Source organism: Hydra viridissima, unplaced genomic scaffold (genome assembly GCF_058129835.1).
Source record: "Hydra viridissima isolate aposymbiotic clone 2 unplaced genomic scaffold, HvirCarnegie_v1 scaffold_14, whole genome shotgun sequence".
Taxonomy (NCBI): domain Eukaryota; kingdom Metazoa; phylum Cnidaria; class Hydrozoa; order Anthoathecata; family Hydridae; genus Hydra; species Hydra viridissima.
In genome coordinates this window covers 2,479,820-2,505,626 of record NW_028324313.1, presented here as the reverse complement: position 1 = coordinate 2,505,626, position 25,807 = coordinate 2,479,820, and the positions used below count along the sequence as shown (strand labels likewise).

The 25,807-nt window shown below is 28.8% G+C and overlaps 4 protein-coding genes across 6 annotated transcripts in view; 1 reads left to right on the top strand and 3 right to left on the bottom strand.

The window, feature by feature from the left end:
- Positions 1-15,607, top strand: part of LOC149878801 (zinc finger ZZ-type and EF-hand domain-containing protein 1-like) — a 64,433-nt gene extending 48,826 nt beyond the window's left edge. For both annotated transcript variants that reach the window (XM_090072180.1, XM_090072181.1), the window contains exons 58-81: positions 27-751; positions 876-1,034; positions 1,122-1,228; positions 1,837-1,963; positions 2,080-2,374; positions 2,529-2,719; positions 3,008-3,175; positions 3,609-3,709; positions 5,116-5,175; positions 5,332-5,509; positions 6,221-6,316; positions 6,408-6,578; positions 6,931-7,062; positions 7,147-7,199; positions 7,420-7,532; positions 7,750-7,837; positions 8,046-8,105; positions 8,352-8,468; positions 8,640-8,755; positions 8,867-8,943; positions 9,031-9,102; positions 14,627-14,740; positions 14,976-15,001; positions 15,128-15,607. In XM_090072180.1, coding sequence (XP_089928306.1) covers positions 27-751; positions 876-1,034; positions 1,122-1,228; positions 1,837-1,963; positions 2,080-2,374; positions 2,529-2,719; positions 3,008-3,175; positions 3,609-3,709; positions 5,116-5,175; positions 5,332-5,509; positions 6,221-6,316; positions 6,408-6,578; positions 6,931-7,062; positions 7,147-7,199; positions 7,420-7,532; positions 7,750-7,837; positions 8,046-8,105; positions 8,352-8,468; positions 8,640-8,755; positions 8,867-8,943; positions 9,031-9,102; positions 14,627-14,740; positions 14,976-15,001; positions 15,128-15,308 — 3,527 coding nt within the window. In that variant the 3' untranslated portion in view covers positions 15,309-15,607. The remainder of the gene's footprint in view (positions 1-26; positions 752-875; positions 1,035-1,121; positions 1,229-1,836; positions 1,964-2,079; positions 2,375-2,528; positions 2,720-3,007; positions 3,176-3,608; positions 3,710-5,115; positions 5,176-5,331; positions 5,510-6,220; positions 6,317-6,407; positions 6,579-6,930; positions 7,063-7,146; positions 7,200-7,419; positions 7,533-7,749; positions 7,838-8,045; positions 8,106-8,351; positions 8,469-8,639; positions 8,756-8,866; positions 8,944-9,030; positions 9,103-14,626; positions 14,741-14,975; positions 15,002-15,127) is intronic.
- LOC149878803 (uncharacterized) lies at positions 10,170-11,360 on the bottom strand. The gene is made up of 2 exons (XM_090072010.1): positions 10,864-11,360; positions 10,170-10,705 (listed from the first exon to the last, which is right to left on the bottom strand). Exons 1-2 carry the CDS (start codon positions 11,030-11,032, stop codon positions 10,170-10,172), a joined length of 705 nt encoding a protein of 234 aa, XP_089928136.1. The 5' UTR covers positions 11,033-11,360.
- On the bottom strand, positions 11,141-12,720 carry LOC149878802 (uncharacterized). The gene is made up of 4 exons (XM_090072009.1): positions 12,385-12,720; positions 11,581-12,205; positions 11,197-11,498; positions 11,141-11,146 (listed from the first exon to the last, which is right to left on the bottom strand). The coding sequence occupies exons 1-4, from the start codon at positions 12,718-12,720 to the stop codon at positions 11,141-11,143; spliced, it is 1,269 nt and encodes a 422-aa protein (XP_089928135.1).
- Positions 15,608-23,454: 7,847 nt separating the features above from the next.
- LOC149878800 (dynein axonemal light chain 4-like) lies at positions 23,455-25,417 on the bottom strand. Of its 2 annotated transcripts, none has more exons than XM_090071724.1 (3): positions 24,904-25,417; positions 24,713-24,796; positions 23,455-24,128 (listed from the first exon to the last, which is right to left on the bottom strand). In XM_090071724.1, exons 1-3 carry the CDS (start codon positions 24,982-24,984, stop codon positions 23,964-23,966), a joined length of 330 nt encoding a protein of 109 aa, XP_089927850.1. In that variant the 5' UTR covers positions 24,985-25,417; the 3' UTR covers positions 23,455-23,963. The 2 variants fall into 2 exon arrangements, with proteins under 2 accessions (XP_089927850.1, XP_089927851.1); XM_090071725.1 differs by having other exon boundaries at positions 24,713-24,813; positions 24,904-25,044.
- Between the last annotated feature and the right edge of the window lie 390 nt (positions 25,418-25,807).

Below are 25,807 nucleotides of genomic sequence, written 5' to 3'. Positions count from 1 at the left end.
AATAATATTTTTTATTTCATTGTTAGGCTTTACGATAGCTGAGCATTATGAATCATCTGAAAGTGAAGAGGTTGTTCTCAACATTACAAGCAATTCATTTGCAACTAATTACCATTTACAAAAAGCATCTTTGCTTTCAGTAGAAAATAATGTATCACTTGCTAATCATGAGCAAGACATTAAAAATGGTCACTCCAATTCATATTTTGCTATACACAATGGTGTTATTGATGAGCTTCCCCCACCCCTAGAAGAAGATGAAGATGATAAACTTAATAAAAGTAAAGGTTCAGAGAGTCTTGAAGACAATATTTCTTCTCAGTTTCCTCTCATTTCTTTTGATAATATAGATTCATCAAAGTTCCAACAAGAAGCTACTAACATTGACAACAACTCTGATTTGGCATCAGCAAATAACTCCAAATTAGAAGTTGCTGTTTTAGAAACAATTCAAAATGATCATTTTCCTCTCCAAAGTGAGAGTCAAACTCTTGATATTCAAAACAATATCAAAATAACAGAGAATAATGTGGAAAATAGCATTTTTTCTAATACAGAACAATCTATGAGTTTACCAAATGATACTGCTGAGTCAAATTCTGTAGTTGTTAATAAATCAATTGATAGTTCTTCTCTTATCGGGGTCGAACCAAATTCTTCTGATGATATAAAAAAAAATGAAGATAGTAAATCTGATATAATTGAAAAAATTCTATGCTTAATAGGAGCAGTTTTGCCAATTAATAGAAATGTAAGAAAACTTGAAGTTAGTTTGTATGCTTATCATTTTAAGTCCAAAAAAGAAAAAATTTGTATGCTTATCATTTTAAGTCCCAAAAAGGTTTCCTGATTCTTAATCTTATCTGTTTGTTTAGCCTTTAGATTTAACTAATTTTGTGGGTTTCCCAACTTTTGTATCAAAAAAACTTATTCCAACCCTATTTAAACTTATTGAAGATCAATCTTCTGGAATAAGATTACACACAATTGCTCTTGGGGTTCTTACAAAAACATTGAGATGCTTTCAACCAGAGGTACTTATAGTTTTCTAATTGTATAACTAATTAACTGATAATAGTTGTGTTAAAAAATTTTAATAAAAATTGTGTTGCAATTTTTAGGTTGTAGATGCTGGTTTAGCAGCAGCAAAAAATCTACAAATAACACCTTTAGCAGGAGAAATTACAGTAATTCATTTATTTGAAATAGGAGCCCAGTGTTTAAAAAAGTAATTTTCTTTCTAGTTTTTAATGTCTATTGCATTTTTCATATTAATTTAATTATTTTCTGTTGTTATTAATGTCTTTTGTTTTTTTATAAATACACAAAACATGCACTCATTTTATTGATACTATGAATACACACATCTTATTGATACTATGAATACATGTACTATAACCTGCCAAAAAACCATACTAAAATCTATCTGCCAAAAAATTCATGAAAACTTTTAGCTGCAGAAATCTCTTTAGTTTAGGAAAAGTTTTGAAAGTTACAAAGATTTTGTTATGCAATTCTAAAATTTATAATATTAGTTTTATTGTTTTTGAATAAATTTAATGAAATATTCAGTGAATTAATGAATCATTATGTGGATAATTGAGTTCAATATAATTTTTAGAAACCTTGATTTTTTCTGGATTCTTTTATTTAAAGATTATTTCACAAATTTTTTTTACTGACTTCTTTTCAAGTTTTACTTGTAGCTTTTTTGTATAGATTTCTTTTTCTGTTAATGTTCTTGTAGCTTTATTTCTTTTTTTTCACTCTTTGTAATTTTATATCTTTTTATTTATCATGCAAATTTACAGTTTTTCTTTTAATTTCCATTTATAGTGCAGATTTAGATGCAGCTGCTGGGGTTGAATCTGCTTTGCGTAGTTTGTTATCAAATCACAACTGGAATAGTAGTATAACAAAGCAAGCTAATTCTATTCTCTCTCAATTAGGTCAAAATTCTGATGTAAGTATTGAAATTAGGGTTATCAGTTTTAATAAAAAATTATCATCGATTTTTGTTAGATCCAATTTTATTTGCAGACTAGATTTTAAAGGTTAATTTATTAGTTTATTTTTTAGGAACCTTCATTAATTGCTTTGTTCACTCTGATGTTTGTTGCCGGGTTTCCAGATATATTCAGGGTTGGTTCTTTTGCATTGGTAAAAGAACCAGGAAGTGATGTCAAACAAGTCTGCATTCTAGAATACCAAGTTGAAAAAATGATGGTTAACACAGTAAACTTTAAAACACGCAAGACAGCAATGGTGAAAGAATCTGTTATTGAACTTCAAGCAAACACTGTCCAAATTCTTGACAGGGAGCTACTACCCTCCCTTTTAGCTTTCGTGAAAGAAAGTTTATTAGTAAACTATGGCATGTTCTTTTTTTAATGTATTTTGTTCACTTATATTGTGCTTTTTTACATATTGTTATTTATTTATTTACTTTGTTTTATCATAATATATACTAGTAAAGTTTAATATTTATAATTTTGCTATATTTAGTTGTTAATTATTACTTTTTTTAGGAGCTTCACTTGCAATTGAAAGTAAATGGGCTTTAGGATTAGTTTTCAAATCTTTATTGAATTCACTTATTGCTGGGATAGATAAAGACACTCTTATGTTAATTATTGAGAGTGGAATTGTTCCTTTTGCTGTTAATCTTGCATGCCAGGGAACTGGATTTAATAAACAATGGTTGCTTAGAGACTTGGAGGTAAACAAATTTTTGCTTATATTTTTATAACCTTAGTTTCAGAAACAAAAATTGATGTTGATTTAATAATTGAAAATTTTTACTTATCAGTTTTTTTTATGATATTTAAACCACTTTTTCAAAGAGCCCCTTTATTTTTTAACTCACAAAAAATAAAGGGGCTCTTTGAAAAAGTGGTTTAAATATCATGTTACTTGAATAGAGTTATACTTCAAATGTGATTCTTAACATATTTTGTATGGGTGATTTACTCTTATTTAGCTATATTACATTTTTTCTTTTTTACAGGTTTTGACTTGGAAGTTATACAAATCTAATGAAATCTCTGATAAAAAACAAGATGTAGAGAGCACATCTAATGAAGTCTCTGATAAAAAACAAGATACAACTGATAAAGTAAAAATCCCAACTTCCCCTCTCGATGGTTTAGATGAAGATACAAAACTTTCTTTTAAGGTAAAGTTTACTGAACTATATTGTGTATACATTTTAAAAATGCAACAAATAAATGGTTTATTAAATGTAAAAAGTAAAACCCATGTTTGAAGTTCAATGAATACAACTAATTACATTCTTAATGAAAATGCAACATGCAAACTTGTTTATCAACATCCAGAGTTTCTTTTTAATGACTCATTTACAGTTCAAACTGTTTTAAGCTATTCATAGCTGTTATAATACATAGTTTTAAATTGTTCATATTATTTAACTTGTTGAATACTTCATGAAGCTTTATCAGTATTTTTTGAATTATAATTCTTCAAGTTACTTTCATCATTGATTTTTATTTTGTTATCGTTGTCTTCATTACAATTATTTTAATTCTTTATATTAATGTTAATTGTTAACATTAAAATTTATAACTTATGTTTTCTTTTTTGAATGGTAGTCAATGCACGAAGCACTAAACTATTCCTACCCCATCCTTAGAGCAATGTATGATTTTTACAATCAAGATAGAGAAAAACTTTTAGATGAAGTCCAAAGAAGGTTTGTTATGAATCTTTATATAATATGCATATATACAATACTGTGAGAATATTTTTAAACTTTATTACAAATTTTTTTCATTCATTGGTGCTTGATTTAAGTAGCAAACATTTAAGTGAGCTATTACTATTTATTTGTTTACTCAGGACTATTAGCAGGCCTTATTTTTAACTTCAGTTTTTTGGTTTTGAAACCTTATGTTAACACACTTTTAAATATGATAATGTGTGTTTTCTTTTTGAAGAATTGTAGGAAGATCTGGTTCTTTTAGGAAGTCAATAGATAGCACATTTTAGGATATTTATTTTGCAATTTTGTTTGTGGGTTCATTTGTCTTGGCTATCAATTTTGTTATTCATCTTGTCACCAAACATTACTCTTCGCAGATTCAAACTGAAACTTGATTTGCAGACATGCACATCTCAGTCTAACGTGTCTATAATACTAATTATATTACTTGTATAGAGGTGGCTGGTTTTAAATAATTAACTGGTTTTCATTTTTTGTGAATATCATAAAGTAAAAGAACAATTGCACCTTATGTATCTGCATTAAGCAAGGAACCTTCGTTTGAAATGACCTTCGAATTTGATATTGTGACATCGTCAAAAATTAATATTTGTCTACAGAAGTAACCGAAATTTTGTCAACTTAACCTTGAAATTCATTTTGTACCGAGAAAAGTTTCGATGTTTTAAGATCGAAGCAATACAATTCATTTCCCTTCGTCAATCCACCATTAAATTTTTAAGTCGAACGCAGCAACTCACGCTCATGACAAGTTTTGCCCAATTTAGAACACCGCTCTACCGAAAGAGCTACATGTTTTGTATTAAATATACCATCTCAAACTATTTAAATTTAACTTTTTCTTTCATTTTTTAACTTAAAAGGTACTTTATTATAATCAAAGCAAAGCTGATCACTGGCTTTTTTTAATAACTGGGTAGAACAGTAAATTACATTCAATTTGTCATCATTACTTTGACATCTTTAAATTATGGTACATTCCCTGACCCCATTTATTTTAGGGCATGCACTTAATACTTATATTGTTTTGATACTTATATTATTGTACACATATTGAACTAGTCATTTTGTATAACTTAGAACTCTTTTGCAAAACCTTTTTACCATTTTTTTCACTGTCATGTCTCTTACTTAAAGCCATGTATTAAGACAGTGTTTGCTTTTTGCCCCTCCCCCACCTGAAAGGCCTATAACTAGTCTCTTTCATGGAATTTTTGTGGTTAATAGTTAGTAAATCTATATATCAACTTTCATTTTTTGTTTGTTGCTGTTACTATTCCTCTCATTAATGTCAAGCATCAAACATCTATTCATGTTAATACTTTATGAGAAAAATTTAAAATATTTTTTTGTACATTTTTTATGACTATTTTTAGCTTTGATGATAGTGGGAATCCATCAGTATCAGAAGAGATTTTGGAGCTGTCAAAGAAATGGTGATTTTGTGTTTTAACTTTATTATTTCCTCAAGTAATTGACCAATCAAAATAAATGCCAATCAAACTATTGACCTTCAAGAAGTTTTTTTTTTTTTTTTTATATTGAGATAAAAATATTTAAATTCTAATTTTGCGTCATTCATGTTCATATAGGGAGCCTAATGCAGAACCTGCTAAGAGTGAAAATGTGGCATTGGATTCTGTACTTGATCTTGGAATTCTAAAATTTCAACCAGAAAAAGTTGAAGTAAAAGGCTTGCAAGCAAAACCTGAGTCTTTTGACAATCCAAATAAATTAATTGCAACTTTAACAGAAGAAGAAATCAATGTGGTATGCATATTTATATATATTTTTTTTCTGTGAATTATTGGAGATCACTCAGTTTTGGATGATAATACTAGTAGCAATAAGCAATTGTTTTATATAAGAAACTTTTTTTATTATCTTGTTGCATGATATTTAAAGTGTTAAATACCAAAAAGATTTCTGCAAATTTTCAAAACAGTATCATAAAACTGCATGCCAATGAACTTCGTGTTGTCAACTAGTTGATTAATGTATTAATTGAAATGTTTGTTATGACCAACCACACATATCAGAGAAATGCCACTATTTTGAAATTAAAATTCAAGTAGCATTCATTCTACTTATTAAATAGTTATCCATCTGCTCCCTTAAGTTTTAATAGGATTTAAGATGGCCATCATAATTGTTGTTGGTCTTCCTGAACAATTGTGATTTTTTATGTATATATGTATACACATATAAATGCTCATACAAATCAGTAATTAATTTTCAACCACTTTTCCCCATTAAAAGCAGTGCTGGCCAAGTCTTTTTTTCTTTACTTTTACATGGTTTATAGATGAGCAAGTTATAGATGAGCAAGTTATAGATGAGCAAGTTATAGATGAGCAAGTTATAGAATCGGAGAGAAACAGTCTCAAAAAGAAAAGAAAAAAATTTTTTTGATGTTTTGTTTGTCTTTTTTTAAATAATTCAGTAGTGCTATGCACTTACATACTTATTTCTTTTATGCAGACCCGCTATAAGCAAAGAAGATTTAAATCCTCAGAGTTATTGAAGGAAGAGCTAAACAATAAACAAAAAACTGATTATAATGAGTTCTCTAAAAGGGTAAAAGTTTTGCTTGTAAAGTTTAATTGATTTGTAATTTATTTGGTGTTTCTATGGCGTTTTTCACTTTTACACTGTATACTTTTTTTAGTTAACACATGCTGTAGCTGTTGGTTATGCTAGGCATCTTGTTGGTTGGCTGTTTGCTCTATGGCCCAAAGATGTTGATATTTATCCAATGCTTGGAGGTATTGATCCTCATCAAGTTGTTGGATTGCTTGACCTCATACAAAGTAATGAAACCAAAGAACATTTTCAGAAGGTGACAAATTTTGCTGCTACCGTTTTATTTTTATAAGGTTTTGTTATTATATTTAGTTTGAAATTAAATTATTTGTAACATTTTTTCTTTTTGCATCAATTATTCAACTGCTAGAACAAAAATGAAGCACTTTGAAATATATATTTTAATACTCTGGTACTATAAATGTTCTGATACTAAAAACTAAAACCTGGTATTGTAAGTTTTCAATTAAATAAAATTAGAATCTTTAAAGTTTTAATTTTTTTTTTCTTAAGTTTATTTATTGCATTGTTTTGTTGCTGTTTTGATTTTTTCTCTGTAGTTTTTCATAAGCTTTTAAATTTGGTTTTTATTTATTTTCTATAATTAGGTTGTTTTCAATTTTATTCAATGTTGCAGCAAGCCCCTTGCTTTATCAGCTGTTCAGTGTATGGGAGAGGTTCGATTGCCTAGTATCACAGTGGAATCAGAGCATAAATATAAAAATAATTCAAAAATAGAGGTATTCTGGAATGTTTAGTATAAGTTTTAAAGTTTTAAACATGATTGTTAAGAATTGTTTCATTGTGTTTTCATGCTTTTTAAGGACAAAGTTTGCATCCCCGGAGCTTCAAGCTTGTTTGTCCGCTTTGATGAAAGGTGGTTACCATTTTTTATTGTTACTTTTTTTTCTATTTTCTTTTTGTTTTCATGCTCATCATTTTTATTGTTGCTTTTTATTTTTTCCTATTATTTACCTTAGTTTCCTTTTATATGCTTTTATCTTTTTATGGTTGGGTTTCAGTTTCCATAAATCCAAGTTGTACAACTCTTTTGTTCATAGATGCTCCACAGAATATAACAACTCTTTTGTTCATAGATGCTCCACAGAATATAATTGTGATGAACTAATTCTTTCTACGTCCCCAAACTTGCAACAGAATAGAAGAGTTTTAAGTGGTTCTGGGGATTGGCAAGATTTTGAAATGCCAGGTTGAAAAATGTTTCGTTATGTTTGTTGATACCATAATTTAAAAAATTAGTTATCAATATGTATCATTACATTTGTGTGCAGTATCCTTACATAAGTCTTCAAAATATTTCAATACATAAGTTTGTAGCATATTTAGTTTTTTAACTGTCAACACATCTCTAAATCTGATGCATTTAGATTTTATAAAAAGTTATTTCATTTATTCCTTTACTTTAGGAGATACTATATATTACCAATTCACTTCTGACTCAAGTAACAATGATTGGGGGTGGAAATTTGTAGTCACTGGTGGACAGTTAGGAAGGTGATAAAAGCTATTTAAAAAAATCAGTTGCTTTAAAAGATATTATTGTTCTCTTGAAATAATACTATAATTATTGACTATTTGCTGACAGTATTTTTTTTTTTTTTACTTTTACTTATTCTTTGTTTATATTTTTGATTTACTCTTATTGTTTCTAATTTGCCTTTTTATTCTTGCTAGATTTGATTTGCCTTTTTATTCTTGCTAGATTTGAGACCGGTTGCATGATTCTGAGTGCACTTCTGTCTCAAGATCTGCACTTAGCTAGGTATTATTTATGCAATTTTATAAATATTGTGTTAAATTTTCAAGTAAGAACACTAATTTGGTTCCAAAAAATGGTTTTTTAATATTTAATGAATCGAAATTTCATAAAAACAGTGCCAAATGATCTCCTTGATATTTGACACTTAGTTGAAGTTTAGAGGTTCAGAAACTTGATAAGCTGCATTAACTACTAAATTTATAAATTTTATGTTGCAAAAAGTTCCTAAAACTTTTTTGTTGTGTTTAGGAAACTGCCGTTAAAACACTTATGGAATTGGTTGATTGTTGTAGCCTGCAACCAAGTTGGTCAGCAAAGGTTAATGGCAACGGGACTGCTACTACGTATACTACAGATTTGTGCAGGGTACTCTTTTTTCACACTTTTATTATTTTAAAGTATTTTTTTGTGTTGGATTGTACTTGAATTTGTTTATTATCGATAATTCAGCTGTGGTTAAAATGTGTACAGTATACATATATTATAATACATATCTCAATAGGTCTAATAAAAAAGTTTCTTTTTTTTTTTTTTTAGAGATGAATATTTGTTTGGTCGAGATATGGAACCAAGTTTACCAAAAAATAGACCTGATTTATCTTTGCTTCGGCCACTTTGGACTTTGTATACAAATTCAATTGAATCAAATTCTGGTAAAATATTTTTTGTGGGCCACTCATTTCCAACTCTACATTTTAAATCCATATGCAGAATTTTATACTTTTCTCCTTGGTATAGTATTAAGTCATGTCTTATATTTCCAGGCACTAGTCTAACATTAATATCTCCTGTCATTCGTGGTTTATCGGAACTTTTTCTTGTGGTGGAGAATGTTGCACAGGTGTCTACACTATATTTTAAACTGAGAAGTTTTTTAAATCATAGTTTAAAAACGAATAAGATAAACTATTTTGTTACTTTCAATTAGGATTGGGGAGAGGCTGATTGTCTGGTGGCTGGATTAGCTTCTGACGACAAGCTTACAAAATGTTTTTCGAAGGTATTTTTGGTTTAAGCTTGTGTTTGTGTAAAGCGTTTTAATGGACCATTTTTTAGGAAATGTGTAAAGAGAAGTGTAGCAGCAGATTATTTGTTGTTAAATTGTCATAGACTTTTGTAGTTGGCTAACTATTAAGGTATAAAACCCCTCAAAGTTCTTAAAATAGTTTAAACTTTAATTTCGTGTTATTTCGGACACGAAATTTATAGCCGAATACGAATTTGAAAACCGTTTTTTGAAAATTCGATTTAGTTTTTTAGATATGACATTTCCTTTGAATATTTACTGCATAGAAATACATATTGTAACAGGTTTTCGAGTCCAAAATTTCAACTGGTTATATATATTTTTGCTATCGAATAAACATTTTTCAATAATGCCTAAGGTATGCAGAGTAAAACGGAGTACTAAAGCTAGAAATGAAGGATTTATGGAAATCGATTTACCAGAAATTTACTTAATGTGACTCTAGTTCATCAGTAGCTCTTGTTATCAGTGTAGAAAATATTAGCCTTTCTTTTAATATAAGAAAGTTGAAGCGCCACAGTAAAATACAAACAAAACTGTTGGTTATCACCATACATTGAAACGCAAAAAAAACTGCGTTTTGCGTTTGCGTTCCGAAATAAAAACTCACACGCAAACTCAAACGCATTTGAAGCAATTTATTGCGTTTACTTACGTAAACGTAAACGCAATTTACGCAAATAACTGCGTTTACGCACGCATTTAATACGCAACTTACTCATATAAAATGCGTTTAAAAACGTAACTCAAACGCAACTTACGCGTATAAATGCGTTTACAAACGGAACTCAAACGCAACTTACGCGAATAAATGGGTTTGCAAACTTGACACAAATGCGACTTACCTAATCTATTATAAAAAATGTGTCTTTTTAAGAAAACGCGAATCGTTAAGTAATTACTTTTTACTTTTTAATTCAAAGATATTATATAACTTTTTATTTAAACCGTTGTGTTACTATTGAAACTATTGCATTATATATTCATTTTATTTTTGTGCTTTTCAAGTTCAAAAAATATATTATCTTTATATGATAAGTTTACATTTCACTATCTGAGTCATCGTCGTCCGAAAAATCATTTAAACTTTCAAGAAGTTTTAAGTTTACTTTTAAAAATGAGCGACTGATAATCAGATCAGCAGTCATGTTGCCTCGTCTCTTTTCACATACAAAACCAGAAGTACTAAAATATCTCTCTATAAAAGCTGCTGATGATGGAATATTTAGTAAGGTGACAAATAGATTTCGTAAAATTGGCATTTTAGAATTTTTGAACCAAAAATCATAAGAAGGATACACAGATACAGCAAGTCCTTTCTCTTCAATTTGCTTAAAAAAGTAAAGTTTTTCTTTTTCGATTTCAAGTAAATAGAGTTGTAAATTAGGCTGCCGAGCTTCTGGGCAATAGTTATCATCTAGCATAAATCCGCTGAGCGAATCAGTTTGCTGATCATTTGAACTCAATCGTTCTTTCGCTTGTGTAAGCTCACATCCTGGTTGCGATTCTAAAGCACTTTGATAAATATTACGTGGTGTAAAGAATTTCAGAACTTCGTGTAGCTTTTCTACTGCTCCTAAATAATTTTAGGTTGCGATACAAACTTTAATATAATAAATTAATATATAAAAGTAGTTAAACTTATAAATTAGGTTTTGAAGAACTCTTTTTTAAACTAAATTTTAAAACTTTTTCTTTGCCTTAATTAATTAATAAAACCTTATAACTAAATACCTTTAACAATAAATTGACAATCAGGTCTAAAGAACCACAATTTAAGCTTTGAGATATTCAACAGTGATGCTACTTGATAAATTCCTGAGTTAAGTTCGTACTCAAACTTTAATTTAAAAGAAGAAATTAACAAGTTAGCAAATTCTTTTCCATTTCCTTGTAACTCCATTCTTGTTTCTTAATAGCGATTCGTACAGCGATGTTTGTTTTATGAGCTGCGCAAGAAAACCGCGGTAGTTTCGATGTTCCCAATTCAATTTCAAGATCTTTAATTAGTTCAGCACTATGAAGATCGTATTCGTTATCTTCGTTAAAGTCATAAGTGATGTTTACATCCTCAGCTGTTTTGGCTAACTGAATAACATTTGTAAAAATAAGCTTCCTTGATTCAGTTAATAGCACTTCAAGAAGTTCATCAGAGGTTTGAATTTCAATACTTAAGACTTCATCTTCACATATTTTTAGCTGCTCATTATCTGGTTTTTCAATATAAAGGGCAACCTCTTGGTTCAGCAATGGATCATTTTCAAATGCACTATCGCCTCCTTTCGTCTCTTCAACTCTATCTTCTTGAGACTTTTCAAATAATTGCTTAAATAGTCTGACAAATGAGCTCCCTTCATCACATGTAATAGCTATTAAATAAAGATAACTTAAGTAATCTATAAATTCATTGTATTTACAGTAATTAAAGCTATAAAGTTTTAAAAAAATTACCATTTATTTTTGATTTATTGAAGGTAAAGGTATTTATAATCTTTTCAATCCCTAATTTAATATTTTCTGCATTGTGAAGTCCCGTCATCTGTTCCATACCAATAATGATGATTTCTTTTTTTAAATCACTGTTCGTTAATGTTGCACCAACTGCAATAAAGTCCAACATTTCAGGAGATGTCCATATATCACTAAATAAAGTGACAACCAGGACATCGTCTAATTTTTCGTTAATTATGTTTGATAATTTTGCCATCGTTTCTGGTATCAAGTTTTCTCTAAAACTTTTTGCACAAGGAAGTGGAACTTTGACTATTTTCCTCAAAAAGGGATTATTAAATGCATTAATCGAGCAGTTTGATGTAATAAAGAACTTCATAGCGTTCAAAGTATCGGCATCTAGCACGTTTCGCTTTTTATTTGATTTGTTTAGTGTATCGTATGAGTCAAACCACTTACCCAAAATGTCATGATGTTTTCTTTGTAAATTCTTCTTAATGTTGGATGTTCGACCAATACGAGCAGTAAACTTTTGATTACACAATATGCAGAAAAACTCAACATCATTTTGTGATTTATTTATTTGAGTATCAGATGTAGTGAAATGAAGATAAGAAGTATACTCCTAAAATAAATAAAAATCATACGCTACATTGTTCTTAATATCATTTTAAATCTAAGAAAAAGTAATTTAATTACCCGTTCAGTTAAATTTACAATAAACTTCTTTTTGGGAAAAATGTTTCTTTGACCAAAATCTTGCATTTTCTTTATCAAATTACACGAGTCTTCAGATAATTTTGCCAAAAGACTATAACCCTGAAACCTTAATCTCGGGTCTTGCTGAATAGGAGGAATAGAAATATTGGAAACTGAAGTATTATTCGAAGACTCTCCCGATAATGATGTCAACGCAGCACTTGTTGTCTGTATAGTAGATTTCGTCGTTTTTGTAGGATTTACAGATCTTGTTCTTTTTGAAATTGCTTCTCCAGATTTAGATGCAGACGAACTTTGAGATAAATAAGGTTGCAATTGCAACTGCTGTGATTGCAATATATCTTCTTCATGTCGCTTTTTTGAACTAGACTTTATGATATCCTCATGATAGATTTTACTCTTGCGAGATTGATGTGTCATATTAAATTAGATATTTATGAAACGATTTAGTAAAACTTGGTTTTGTTTCCTAAACTATTTTTTTTAATACTTTTATGTATAAGCTGCATACCATAAGGAAATGCCTATAGGAACTTCCTTAAGCTATAAGGAAATGCCATTAGACATATCCCTTAAAACAAATTATTACGTGTTTTACATGTATTTAGGTCATTTTATAACGAATTTAAAAAATAATTATTAATCAAATTTGTTAAAAATGATATTTAATTTCTCATTATAATGGCTCCTTTTAAAATGAGTGAATTATGTTTTTAAATTGAGTGAATATAGCCAGATTTTTATAATAATTGAAATGAGCTTGCTAGTTAAAGGTATTAAGCTATACTTTTTTCTAAAAATAGTTTTGGTTAAAATAATAGTACCGTATACAACTGAGTATTATTGTGTTCAATTTGTGAGCGGAAAATGAGTTTTCCTTTGTTTTAAGCAATTTTTAAAGTGTGCTCGTGCGCTGACCAATAACATAGTGTTTTTGTGGTTAATTGCCCGTTTTAAGCAATCTTTCTTACGTATAAAACGCCCTGTATATATTTAGTTTAATTATTTATGTTTTGTTTCAAAAGAAATAAACTTACCTAAAAGTTTTAAGCACTAAATAATCACAGGACGTTTTGCCCCCCACATAAAAGGGCATTTTTCTTCATCCAAAACCAGCTAATTGCAAATAAACTAGTTTTATTGATTGAGTTTTAAAGTTTTTATACTTGGAATATTGTGGAATAAATTACCCACAAAACAAATATTTCTTTATTACAATCACACAAATAATACAACTAATTTTCTGTATATTTTAGTGGAGCAAGATGTTCTTAAAGTCAAGTCCCTTGCGCATTTGTGAGACCTAGGTAAATTAATAATGTTGACTTTATGGACATCTTGCCCCACCCTATCCTAAACTTGAAAAAATAAGAAAGCAAAAGAAGAGAATAAAAACAATTGTTAAAAAAAATGAAATGAAAAAATTAAACTGTAAGGTGCAACGAACGAAGGGGGAGAAGACTGAGTCAAAGTAAGTAACTTTAGTATATATCGTACATATATATGCTATATATACACGATCTTTCTTACTGTAAATTTTATGATACGGAATATATATATATATATATATATATATATATATATATATATATATATATATATGCGTACGTTCCGTTTGAGTTCCGTTTGTAAACGCATTTATACGCGTAAGTTGCGTTTGAGTTACGTTTTTAAACGCATTTTATATGAGTAAGTTGCATATTAAATGCGTGCGTAAACGCAGTTATTTGCGTAAATTGCGTTTACGTTTACGTAATTAAACGCAATAAATTGCTTCAAATGCGTTTGAGTTTGCGTGTGAGTTTTTATTTCGGAACGCAAACGCAAAACGCAGCTTTTTTTGCATTCCAACGTATGGTTATCACATTTTAGTGTTATAAATGGACTTAAGTAAAAAACGTTTACGTTCTGGTTGTTTTTTTTTTTTTTTTAATTTTTTTTTTCAAAGAAAACAGGATTGTCCTTCGGCGCCCTAAATGTAATCCAAATACTATTTGGTGCTCTAACTGCATCCGAAAAATTAAGTTTTATACTTCAGAGACATGTTCTGGCAAGAAAACCTCTAATGTAACTGATAGAATAGTTAATTTAACGCGTGCACGTGGTAAAATCTCAGAACTAGGAATGCGTGTACGCGGTCAAACCTCAGTACTAGAAAAGCTTATTTCTCTAATGAGCATCCCCAAATTGCTTAGGAAAAAAATTACAACAAAATAATTATTTTCTCATTTGTTGCAAAAGAAACAATCAATGACGCTGTTAAAATATTAACCAGTCTGATCTTTTATTTAACAAAATCATTTCAGTAAAGTTGTTTATTATTTAGATAGTCCGAAATATCGCAGCAATTGGTCTGGCGATTGATCTTCCTAACAAAGCAAACGATATGATTCAAAATGCCCGTAATGTTCCCGCTCCGTCTAAATCAGGGGTGTATAATGTATGATGTTTGACACTTTTTTATTCCTACTTAGCAACAGCAAAACTTTAGCTCTACATTGACTTTGAAGTTAAATACAGGGAAAAACTCTGAATGCGTCTTAATTTTTATAAAAGTTTGGATTTGTTTTTGTTTTTTTTTGTTTGTTTGTTTTTTTGCAAATGTGGTACTTTTGCGTCATCTTTTGCCTTTTGGAGTCTTAAATTTTTTAAAAAAGAAATTCATTTTGTTTTAGGATCATCAAAAGTCTTTCAACGAAAAGTAATTTATTTCTATCTTTCTCTTGTTTTGTGTAAGGCTTAATTCAGTTAGTCCGGTTTTACGAAGCTTTGGAATGATTTCATAGTTAACCGAAAAGAGTCTGTTATACTTCTCATTCTTTTACAGATCAACAATATCTCTTCGAATCACTGGAAGTGATACATCGAGTGATCCCGAGGATTGCTTAATAAATGACTACTCAGATGATAGTGATGTTGTTGACGATGACGATGATGACGACGACGTAGATGATGACGACGATGATATGAGTTCAGACCTTTCAGAACCAGAAGCCCCTCCGTTTTAATTTTCGTTTGGATAGGTTCTAACGTTTGCTAGTTTTATCCGCTTTTAAATTCCGTTCCTTCGTTCCTTTTATTTAATAGTGCGTCCTAATGTGTAATTTGTTGTGGAAAGCAGTCTACAAAATATCGCTAATAAATATATTTTTCAATTTGTATTTTACATGCTGTCTCATCACTGTTATGTTGAACGTTACTAGTTACGTTGTTGTACATACGAGTTTTTAACGTGGATAAATCAAATATTCGAGTTTTTAACGTGGATAAATCAAGTATTCGGAGTTAAAGAGATGCTTAATACCGTTACTTACATTTCTTATTGATAAATAAACCACTCTACTTATGATTAAAATGCCCTAACAGATCCAGTGAATTATCGGAATTTTTTACGAATAGTGAAGTGTAGAAAAAGTATTTTCTCCTTTTGAAGATTTAAAGAGTTGAGTACTAATGTTTTAATTATTGGTTTTTCAATTGGTTATATTTAATTCGCAAACAAGATCGATACGAAACTCTTTAAAATAATTTTAATGTAAGTAAAATGAATAGTTTAAAAACGACAAAATACTCATAAATGTAGGTGAATTTAAACGAACCTTTTGTAAAACTTATTAAAGTTGATGATATACCTTTTTAATTACCAAATATCCATAACACCACCATTAAATAGGGAAAACCCATAAACTTTTGAGGAGAGCTACTTGATGAACACCTGAAAGTTTTATATTGAAAAACTTTTAAGTAAAATCGTTAAAATTATTGCCATTTTAATCAAACCAAACCGATTTTGAATAAAGTAAAAGGCTTTTTCTTTTCTTTTTTGTAAATAGAACATTTAACCAGCTGTAAAATTGGTTGCTCAATGACTAATTACATAAAACCAAAAAAACTTCGTAGAAAGCAAAAACTGCTGTTTTACTTATAAAAAGAAACGAGTTCAATTATTTATTTTAAATATTGATATACAATATGATTAAACAAAAAGAAGATATAGATTACAGACAGTAGTAGATGAAGTGCTCGAGTCTGTTGTTGTTTGTTAGTTGACAGCAAGAAAATAAGATGCTTACATAACCAAGATATTTTTACATATTCCCAAGGGGAACATTGATTGTTAATACAATACTAACCAATCCAAACACGATAAGTTGAACGTGATTTGATTAGCGCAACAAAAACATATTTACAGGATTATATATAAAGGAGAGTACACACCTCGGGTGCACAACTTAACGTTCATTAAGTTTTTGCTGTTCATGTTTTTTTTTTTTTTTTTTTTTTTTTAATGCAACGACGGCCATATTTGTGATATAGTTTTCTAAACACTGAGAGAACGAAAACTATGCGAAGTTAATTTGAAATTGAATCGAAATTTATTTTTTGAATGAACCAAAAAAAATTGAATGCTTTTAAAAACTAAATTTTTTTCTTGGATTTTGATATTTTTTTAAATATATCTTTTTTTCGAATTTATTCATAAATCTCCAAGTTTAACTTTAACTCTTCAAAGTTTTCTGATAATATCTTTTTACGATTTTTTTATATTTTAAAACGGTTCTTCCAATAAATTAATATAAAGCGGAGTTCCGTGATGAGAAATTTGCGTCTACTTCTTGCTCCGATCTTTTTATGCATCGTTAGTTATTTTTTTAATATTCTGGCGAAATAAAAAATAAATATATTAAGGATGGTATTTGTGTAGTTATTTTTTTCCAGAACTTTACAACAAAAGCTCTGTTTTTGAAGGTAAGCAAGGCAATTGCATTATGTACAAGATGTTTATGGCTACCGACATGTTTTATTACTCTGATGAATTTAACCTCTCTTCTTATAACAGCTTTAAAAAGAAATTTAATCAGAAAATCTGTTTGAATGGTGACGATTGTTAATTATATCTCCGTGCTAAATCTATTGATGGCAATTTGAAAGTAAAAGTTTATCTAGTTAATTGGTTTCTTTAATTATTAACCATCATTTTTAAACATTTATTTTTAAAACAATCAGGTTTCAGGTTGAATATTTTTTTTTTACCTTCTTTGAATTTAAAATTAAAAAAACTTTTGTTGTAAATTTGTATATTTTTTTTTGGAAAGGGATTTTTTTTGAAATAAACAACTCTTGTATCAGATTTAGTAAAAAATGTTAGAAATTAATATTATTTCTGCGGTTGTTTGGACTTTCTCATACTTATTCTGTGGTTGTATGGGCTTTCTTATATTGTTTCTGTGGTTGTATGGACTTTCTCATATTAGCCTCCAAGTTGAGTCCATCAAACTCTCATTAAATTGAATATAAATTGGGCGTTCAAAGTCCATCACGTCTTAATGAACATGTTTTTCCTAAATAAAAAAAAAACTCCCATGTTGTCACTAAATTTGTCCTCGTATTTAACATGCACTTTAGGGAAGGTTCTGCAAGCCATGAGTTTAAAGTTATCAAACAGAGCTCTTATAAGCCTTTTGTTCTGAGAAAACTTCGCTTTCCTTAATGTCGAGCAGCCTTTCCTAAACGGGTCGCAATGAAAACGTTATTTTTATTTAAACAATATTTCAGACTACAGAGATTTTTGAATGTAACTCAAAACGGTAGACTGCATTCTGCACACTTCCAATAACTGCCCAGGTAGCAAAAGCTGTGATTTAGTTGCAGTAACTCTTCCAGCGACAATTGTAATGAAAAAGCTTGTCAACAATTGTATTGAAAACGCTTGAAAATCAAACAGCATATTTATAATATCTAAAAATCACATAACCATGTAATGATTTTTAGTTTTTTACCAGACATTAGTGAAAATTACAGTTTTTAACTCAGGATTCAGTACAAGGATTTCCAACTATGCAATTATATTACTTTGTACAAATTATAAATTAGAAGAGAGTTAAGCTACTTGTTCAACTATTCCTGGAACAAGAAAACATAAATGCTTTATACCATAATCCCTAACCATTATGCAAATGAGAAAGGTGCCATTCAACAAACTTTATACAAATCTGAATGTTTCAATAATGCAGCAGATCCATTTAATGCTACTTGGTGAACTTCTAGTTCACCAGGAATTTATGTTAAATACATAATAATATTTTTAAATACAAAACATGTTATATAAAAAACCTGTGCATCCTGTTGCTAAACAAAGTCATTTTATTGTTTTTAAACCATCCATTTACTTTGTTTACAGTTGTTTTTAAAGGGAGGGAGTATTGGAAAAAAATATTAAAAGTCAATTGTCAGAGGTTTGGAATAGTAAGGGAAAGGGAATGGAAATTAGAGGAAAAGCCTATCTTTCTTTCCTTTTTTAGCAAATAAACTACCCAGCTAGCCTATACAGACGGGTCCCGTACGGTATTGAACCGGGGATCTGGTATGGTTTTTATCCGGGTTATGGTACCGGGAGTCAGACGGGAACCGTACGGTTTTCCCGGGCGTTAACACCACATATCGACTGTTTTAGAATTTACCTCAGGGATGAAGTTTGAAATTGCCATTTTGTTGTGTGAAAGTTTTTGCGATATTTTGTTAATATTATATTTCTTTTACGCTTTAATGTTGTTTCTTTTTCAAATATTGGTATATATTTTTTTGCATATATTTTCCAAATATTTCCTTAAAGTTATCCGTTTTCAAATTATGATTGTCGGATAAGAATAACTTTTTTACTGTTTGATTATAGTAAAATATATTTGAGGATAATTTTTTTACTAACTGTATTTTAGGTATTTCAAGTTCATTATGTTTTCGTTATGTTTGCAATAACTATTTATAAATAATTCTATGTTGATTTTTGCAAATTGATTGAAACATTAAGTTGAAAACACTGGTTTTTAGTTGTCTGAGATACTGTAATTAAACTATGCGCGAAAGCAATTACAGAGTGGACATTGCGCAGTTTCCTTAAAATCTTATAAACAAACTTTGAGCGGTATTTTTATGGACATATTTGAGTTGATTTGTAAAGTGTAAATTGAAGGCGAATTTTTTGTGGATGGGAGTTTTCTTATTAGAAGAGAAAATGTAGAGTTGAAACGTTGCGTTCGCCGCGAGAAAGTAACATACGTTGTTAATAAATTTTATCGCATATAATTTATAAAATCTATCTTCATTTAATTTATAATAATAAAACTATTTTGGTAATTGGGGAATATTTATAACCTTATAAGATTTTATTACCCATGTTCTTTTTTTATATTATTTGTTATTATATTGTTATCTATTTATTGCTTGTTAATTTTGTAAAATAACAGAAAAACATTTTGTAAAATTAAAAAGATATAAGTAACCTTATTATGAGTTCAGACAGAACAAAACGTAGAAAAACTGCTGCTGAAATAGCAAGAAATGTGAAAGAAGTATCATGCAATGAATCCGAGTTGTTGAATAATATTTTAGTGTTTAACTCTTCTAAATCCAATTGTCAAAAATACTTTTGTACTCGAGTCTTCTCCTAAAAATCCCGAAAATTAATGCTGGTCGGATGACAATATAAATTTACCTTTTACTAACTCTATCATTAGTTTTGAAGAATCTAGTGATAACATCGAATGGAAAGCATAGTGTTTTAAATAATTTGCTTCAGAATTTGTAAAAATCAAATTTAGGTTTGCCTAAAGATGCTAGAACACTTCTTAGAACTGATCGAAACATTATTACTGCTTCTGTAGCTGGTGGTGAATATTTTTATATAGGAATAAAGAACTGGTTATCTTTGTTCCTAAATAAATCTTCAATTTCATCTGATATTACACAGCTTACAATTCACAGAAATATTGATGGTATTCCTTTATTTAACACCCCAAATGTTTCTCTCTGGCTAATTCTTGGTTCGATTGTAGAACTTAGAGGTAACACAATCTATCAAGCAAAACATGGCCTATTTAATGACATCTAAGCAAGCGCAACAGTGTAGCTTGATTGGTCAACGAAGCAAAATCAAATTTTGAGCACTACAACACTTTCAGATTTTGTTTAGTAAGTATTCACTTCAAAATTGTATGCCCTCATTTAATAGCAACATATTAATCTTGAGTTATTTATTTAGATCACAACATTTAGCCCAGAAAAGTAATACTTGCTAAATGGTGTAATAATAATAATTTAACATGTATACTGCGGCATCAACATAATTGTTGTATATGTATATAGGTGCTGCTAAACAGAACTTTGCCACTAAGTACACAACCAAGGAGATGCTTGAGAAGTAACTTTCTACGTGGTTTTGAAATTCACGGGATTGTGGGGAAGGAAGCCGAAAACCGAAAGGGAAGAATGCAACAGAAGTCAATAATGTAATACAAGTTCCTGATGATGCAGTTACAAATGTTAAACAGTGAACAATGTTTTTTGATCTAGCATCAGTTAAGAGCTTACAAACTGTTTGCCATGGTCTAAGTTATGATTTATTGAAAATAGTACACAATGTGATATGTTTTTCAAGCACTGTATACATTTTACTGGTTTGTCCAGCCTGTAAATATATTTGTATGTTAAATGATAATATTGGTGCATTTTTTGAAAACTTCTTAGTTTATGACTTGTAATTGCTTTTTTTTTTCAATAGACTCTTGCATATAGTTAATCGCTTCTCAGTTTTAGCAATTATTTGTGGTAGTGTTATTGTTTCAATTAATAAAATGCATCTTATCTGCTAGCAATGTAGCTACAGGACTTAGAAATGTGACATAGCGATAATAATAATAATAATAATAATAATAATATAATAAAAATAATAACAATAATGATACTAATAATACTAATACTAATAATAATAATACTAACAATAATAATAATAATAATAATAATAATAATAATAATAATAATAATAATAATAATAATAATAATAATAATAATAATAATAATAATAATAATAATAATAATAATAATAATAATAATAATAATAATAATAATAATAATAATAATAATAATAATAATAATAATGATAATAATAATAATAATAATAATAATAATGATAATAATAATAACAATAATAATAATAATAATAATAATAATAATAATAATAATAATAATAATAATAATAATAATAATAATAGTAATAATAATAATAATAATAATAATAATAATAATAATAATAATAATAATAATAATAATAATAATAATAATAATAATAATAACAATAATAATAATAATAATAATAATCATTATTATTATATATTTTTATTATTATATAATAATCATGGGATCCATGTGGGTATAATAATCATGGGATCCTTGTGGGATCCATGTGGGTTATCCCAGCTGAATACCAGCTGGGTTCCGAACGGGTTCTGTTTGCTATCCCTTCTGAATACCATCTGGGTCCCGTTTGCGTTTTCTGGCAAATATCCCGGACGGGTCCCGTCTGGATCCCGCGGACAAAATCCGGCGGGATCCGTCTGGATTACCCGTACGGGCCCCGTCCTGCGCCCCGGCTGGGACCCACCCGGGTACCTTACGGGCTGGCTAGCTGGGTAATTACCCATTTTATCAATGACCTAACTTTTAAATGCTTATATAAATCCGACACTTTGTGTATAAAACAGACATAAAATCAAATATGCTGTGTCAGGTGTAATGTTAAATGACCAATTGATAGAATCAATCAAGAGATATATTGTCCTGGAGAAAATTTGCGTCTTAAATTTTGAATTGGGAGAAGAGAGGCTAAGGCTATTCAAAATTTGAGAGTAATTCAGGCTTAATTTGAGACTTATTTCTAGTAGTAAATATGAAACACTATTTTATCTAATTACTTTGTTTTGCAATATATAGTACAAGCTGAAATAACCAATAACTCTAGTTTTGGTAAACATGCAGCTAGGCGGCGTAAGATAATTTAGAATTTTCGCTTTTAACACTCTCGTTCGTAGAGACTAAAATGTTCTTAAAACCAAATTTCTAAGTAGTTATTTAATTATGTATTTTTTTAAATACATTTTTGTTTATAGTATTTTTTTATTTATTCCTATTTTAAAATTTAACTATTTTATCTTTTATATTATATATTGCCAGTTGCTCCAACTAAGCACAAAATGTAAACATTTCTCCTCATTCTGATACAGCTTGTCCTACCTGCTTTCTTTTCTTAGCAGCAACTAAACTAAGAGTTTGCATTACAGTTGATACTCCCATTTCATATGTAACTCTATATATATATATATATATATATATATATATATATATATATATATATATATATATATATATATATATATATATAGAGGCGCCGAGTTCACGGGGGCAGTGGCCCCCCCTGGAAACTTGTACTAATAATATATTATCACAGATAATCATTAGGGCGAGAGTATCTATTCGCCTCCGTAATAATCCGTGATTATATATAATTAGTATAAATTTCTGGGGGGGGGGTCACTGCCCCTGTTGCCCCCGTGAACTCGGCGCCTATGTATATACATACATACATATATATATATATATATATATATATATATATATATATATATATATTAAAGGAAAGTTTTCGAACTTTTTTAAAAGACCATATTTGATCTTACTACCTTTAGTTAAATGTGCTAGTAGGAGTTTTTTTTTGCTGAATTGTAAATATCTGCCAGTTTGTGTACTTAAAAGTGACTAAAAAAAAAAGAAAAAAAGAAATCATAATTTATCTCTGCTAATGTCGAGGAGTCTTTGTATATTCTATGTCTGTTATATTAAGTCATATACCAATTATGTTCTTGGCTTTAGCAATATCTTTGATAGATTTCTTGTACCTTATTACAATGTTGATTGTAACAGATAGATTTCTTGTACCTTATTACAATGTTAAATTTGCTCTGATAACATGCATCTTGTTTTTCAAGCGTACTTGAGTGGCATTTTACTGAAAAAATATTCATAATTTATTTAGATAACTAGGTATCTAGTATTTAAACAATTATTTAAATTGCATAGGTGCATAGTTTATAAAAGCATAGATATAACATTTGAGAACACGAACCACGTAAAAGGAATTTTTTCAGGAGCGCCTTAAGATCATCGGGAGTGATGGCTTCATTCAAATTATGGGGAATCTATCTTTTTCTAAACTATTATGACTTTTTGGAAATTCAAAAATTTTTTCAAAAAATTGAGAAATAAAAAATATGTGATAAATTTTGAAAACAAAACATTTCAGACACATTTGCGATGAGACAGCACTGATTGCAAAACTTTAAAATCTAATTTCAAATTATACAAGTTTAGTCATGACTAATGCATAGATTGCAAAATACAATTGGTGTTTTATTCAGGTAAAAAAAACACTGAAGTAAATGATCAATCAGAGTTTGGTGACTGCAACAATTCACTGAATTTATATAACAAGTTGATACTTTATCACGAAAAAATTCTTAAACAGATAAAATCTTGAGCAAAGATAATGGAAGATTTTGCAACAAGTGATAACTGTTATTATGAGTTAAAAAATTTTTATTGGGGCAAATAATTTTTTATGTTAAAATAAAATGATGAAGATTAACTTTTAAAGAATCAAAAAGGAAAAAAATCCAATAAGAAAAATCTACAACATGTTTTTGTGTAAAAATAGCTTAAAAAATATCTAACATTTTCTTTGAAATATAAACATCTATAACTTTAAAATAAATATGTTTAAATCAATTAAACTCAAAATTATCAAACTCTATGTACAGAAACTATTCAAATAAAATTTAAGAACATTTCCACAGTGTTATAGCAGTCGACCCTGCAAAAAATAAGTACAACAGATTTTTAAGCTCATGGGTTATTTCATACCCATAACTCTCTCCAACAACACAATGCCAAGATGCCCCAAACTTCTTATCAAGACTCTCTTTAATCATTTTAGCAGCAGCCTGTAATATTTTACAAGATTTAAAATAAAATATTAAAATATTGTAATTCCAAAGATTTTTATTATCTAACAAAAACATGCAAATTTATCTTTCACAACATTTTTTCAACACCCTTAAAGTAAGAATTATAATCATGTCTAAAAGAATCTCTATAACATTAATCAAAAATTTGTTTTCTAAATAAGAGGTAAGAAGTAGAAAATTTTTATTTTGTGTATATTCAATGATCAGATTTTAAGGTTAGGTTTCTTTTTAATAAGCAACAAAAATGTAGTAAGTAAATGAGTAAAGCGATGTTTATTGTAATAATTATAAAAAATCTGATATAGTAATATAAATGCAATCATTTTATCATGTATCATTTATATTCATAATAAGCAATTACTTATAAAGAAAACTTTTATTCAATTTTGTTAAATGAATCAAACCATTTTCTTGGAAACCTAGAATATAGATTTGAAGTATTTCCATAGAAAATTTTATACTTTGTGTAAGTACTAAACCACATACTTCAGAACAACTTCCTGTTTAAGATTTATGTGAATAGAAATTTTAAAGTAAAAGATCAACTACTATTGCAATACCTCATTATTATTTTGGAATTTTTCACAGGCTGTAACACACAACTCCATTGCTTCAGCTCGCATTTCTTCATTCATATCTGAGTGCTTTGATAAGAAATAAACTAACAGTAAAAATTTAAATACTTTGATAAGAACTAATGAAAACTTTTAAAAAGGACTGAACTTTTACATTTATTTGAATGTATACCTACCCTTAGTAAAGGATAGCTGTGTAAACGCTTGTAATCATAAGAGTCTGGTGGTGCAGCAACCTCTTCTTTTGTTTCTGTCATAGTTCAGCACTGTCATAAACTTAAAATTTAGCTGTTTATTGTTGAAAAAAACAGGAAAAGAAATAAATTATTAGGCATTTTAAGAGCTTAAGTTATTATAGTAATGCTGTGTGTAAAGGGTAAAAATTTTCTGCAACATAATAAATTATGTGTATAAATAGGACGCCAAGAAACCTTTAATTCTGAACCATGGAAATACTTCAAAAAAGTAGAACTTCTCAAAATAACAGTTATTACAGAAAAAGCAATAAAACAATAATCACATTACTCAAAATATTTGATACATTTAACGCAACCTTCATTAAGAAGCAGGTAGTTTGCTGTTAAAACTTGTAGTTGATTTCAATCATCTGCCACTATTTCAATCATAGCAAAAATACAATATATAGCAAAAGTACGATGACTCAGCAATGAGAATACATATTATTGTGAAGTTTCGTAGAATGTATTTTATAAAAAATTTTACAGAATATATTTTTTAAGATTCAAATTAAATTAAATGTTATAAATTCTGATATAAAGATGGTGAGTATTAGGGACTTGTCGTATATTTTTGTACTTTCAACTTCAGGTTAGAGCACTTTTCATTGATTTTAAAACCTATGTTTTTATAGGATTCCTAATCAGCATAAAATTCTCTATAACAACTATAAAAAAAAATGGGGGGGGGGGGGGAGGGGGGAGGGTGGTGGTGGTGCAAAAATTCTTCATGCAAGACGAGTATTCTTGAATAATTATTTTCTACTCTTGTTTGTATTTAGTATTCTTGGAGAAGTTAGATATTTGCTGCAGCTAAGTTAAGAACTCAACGCATTTCAGTTAA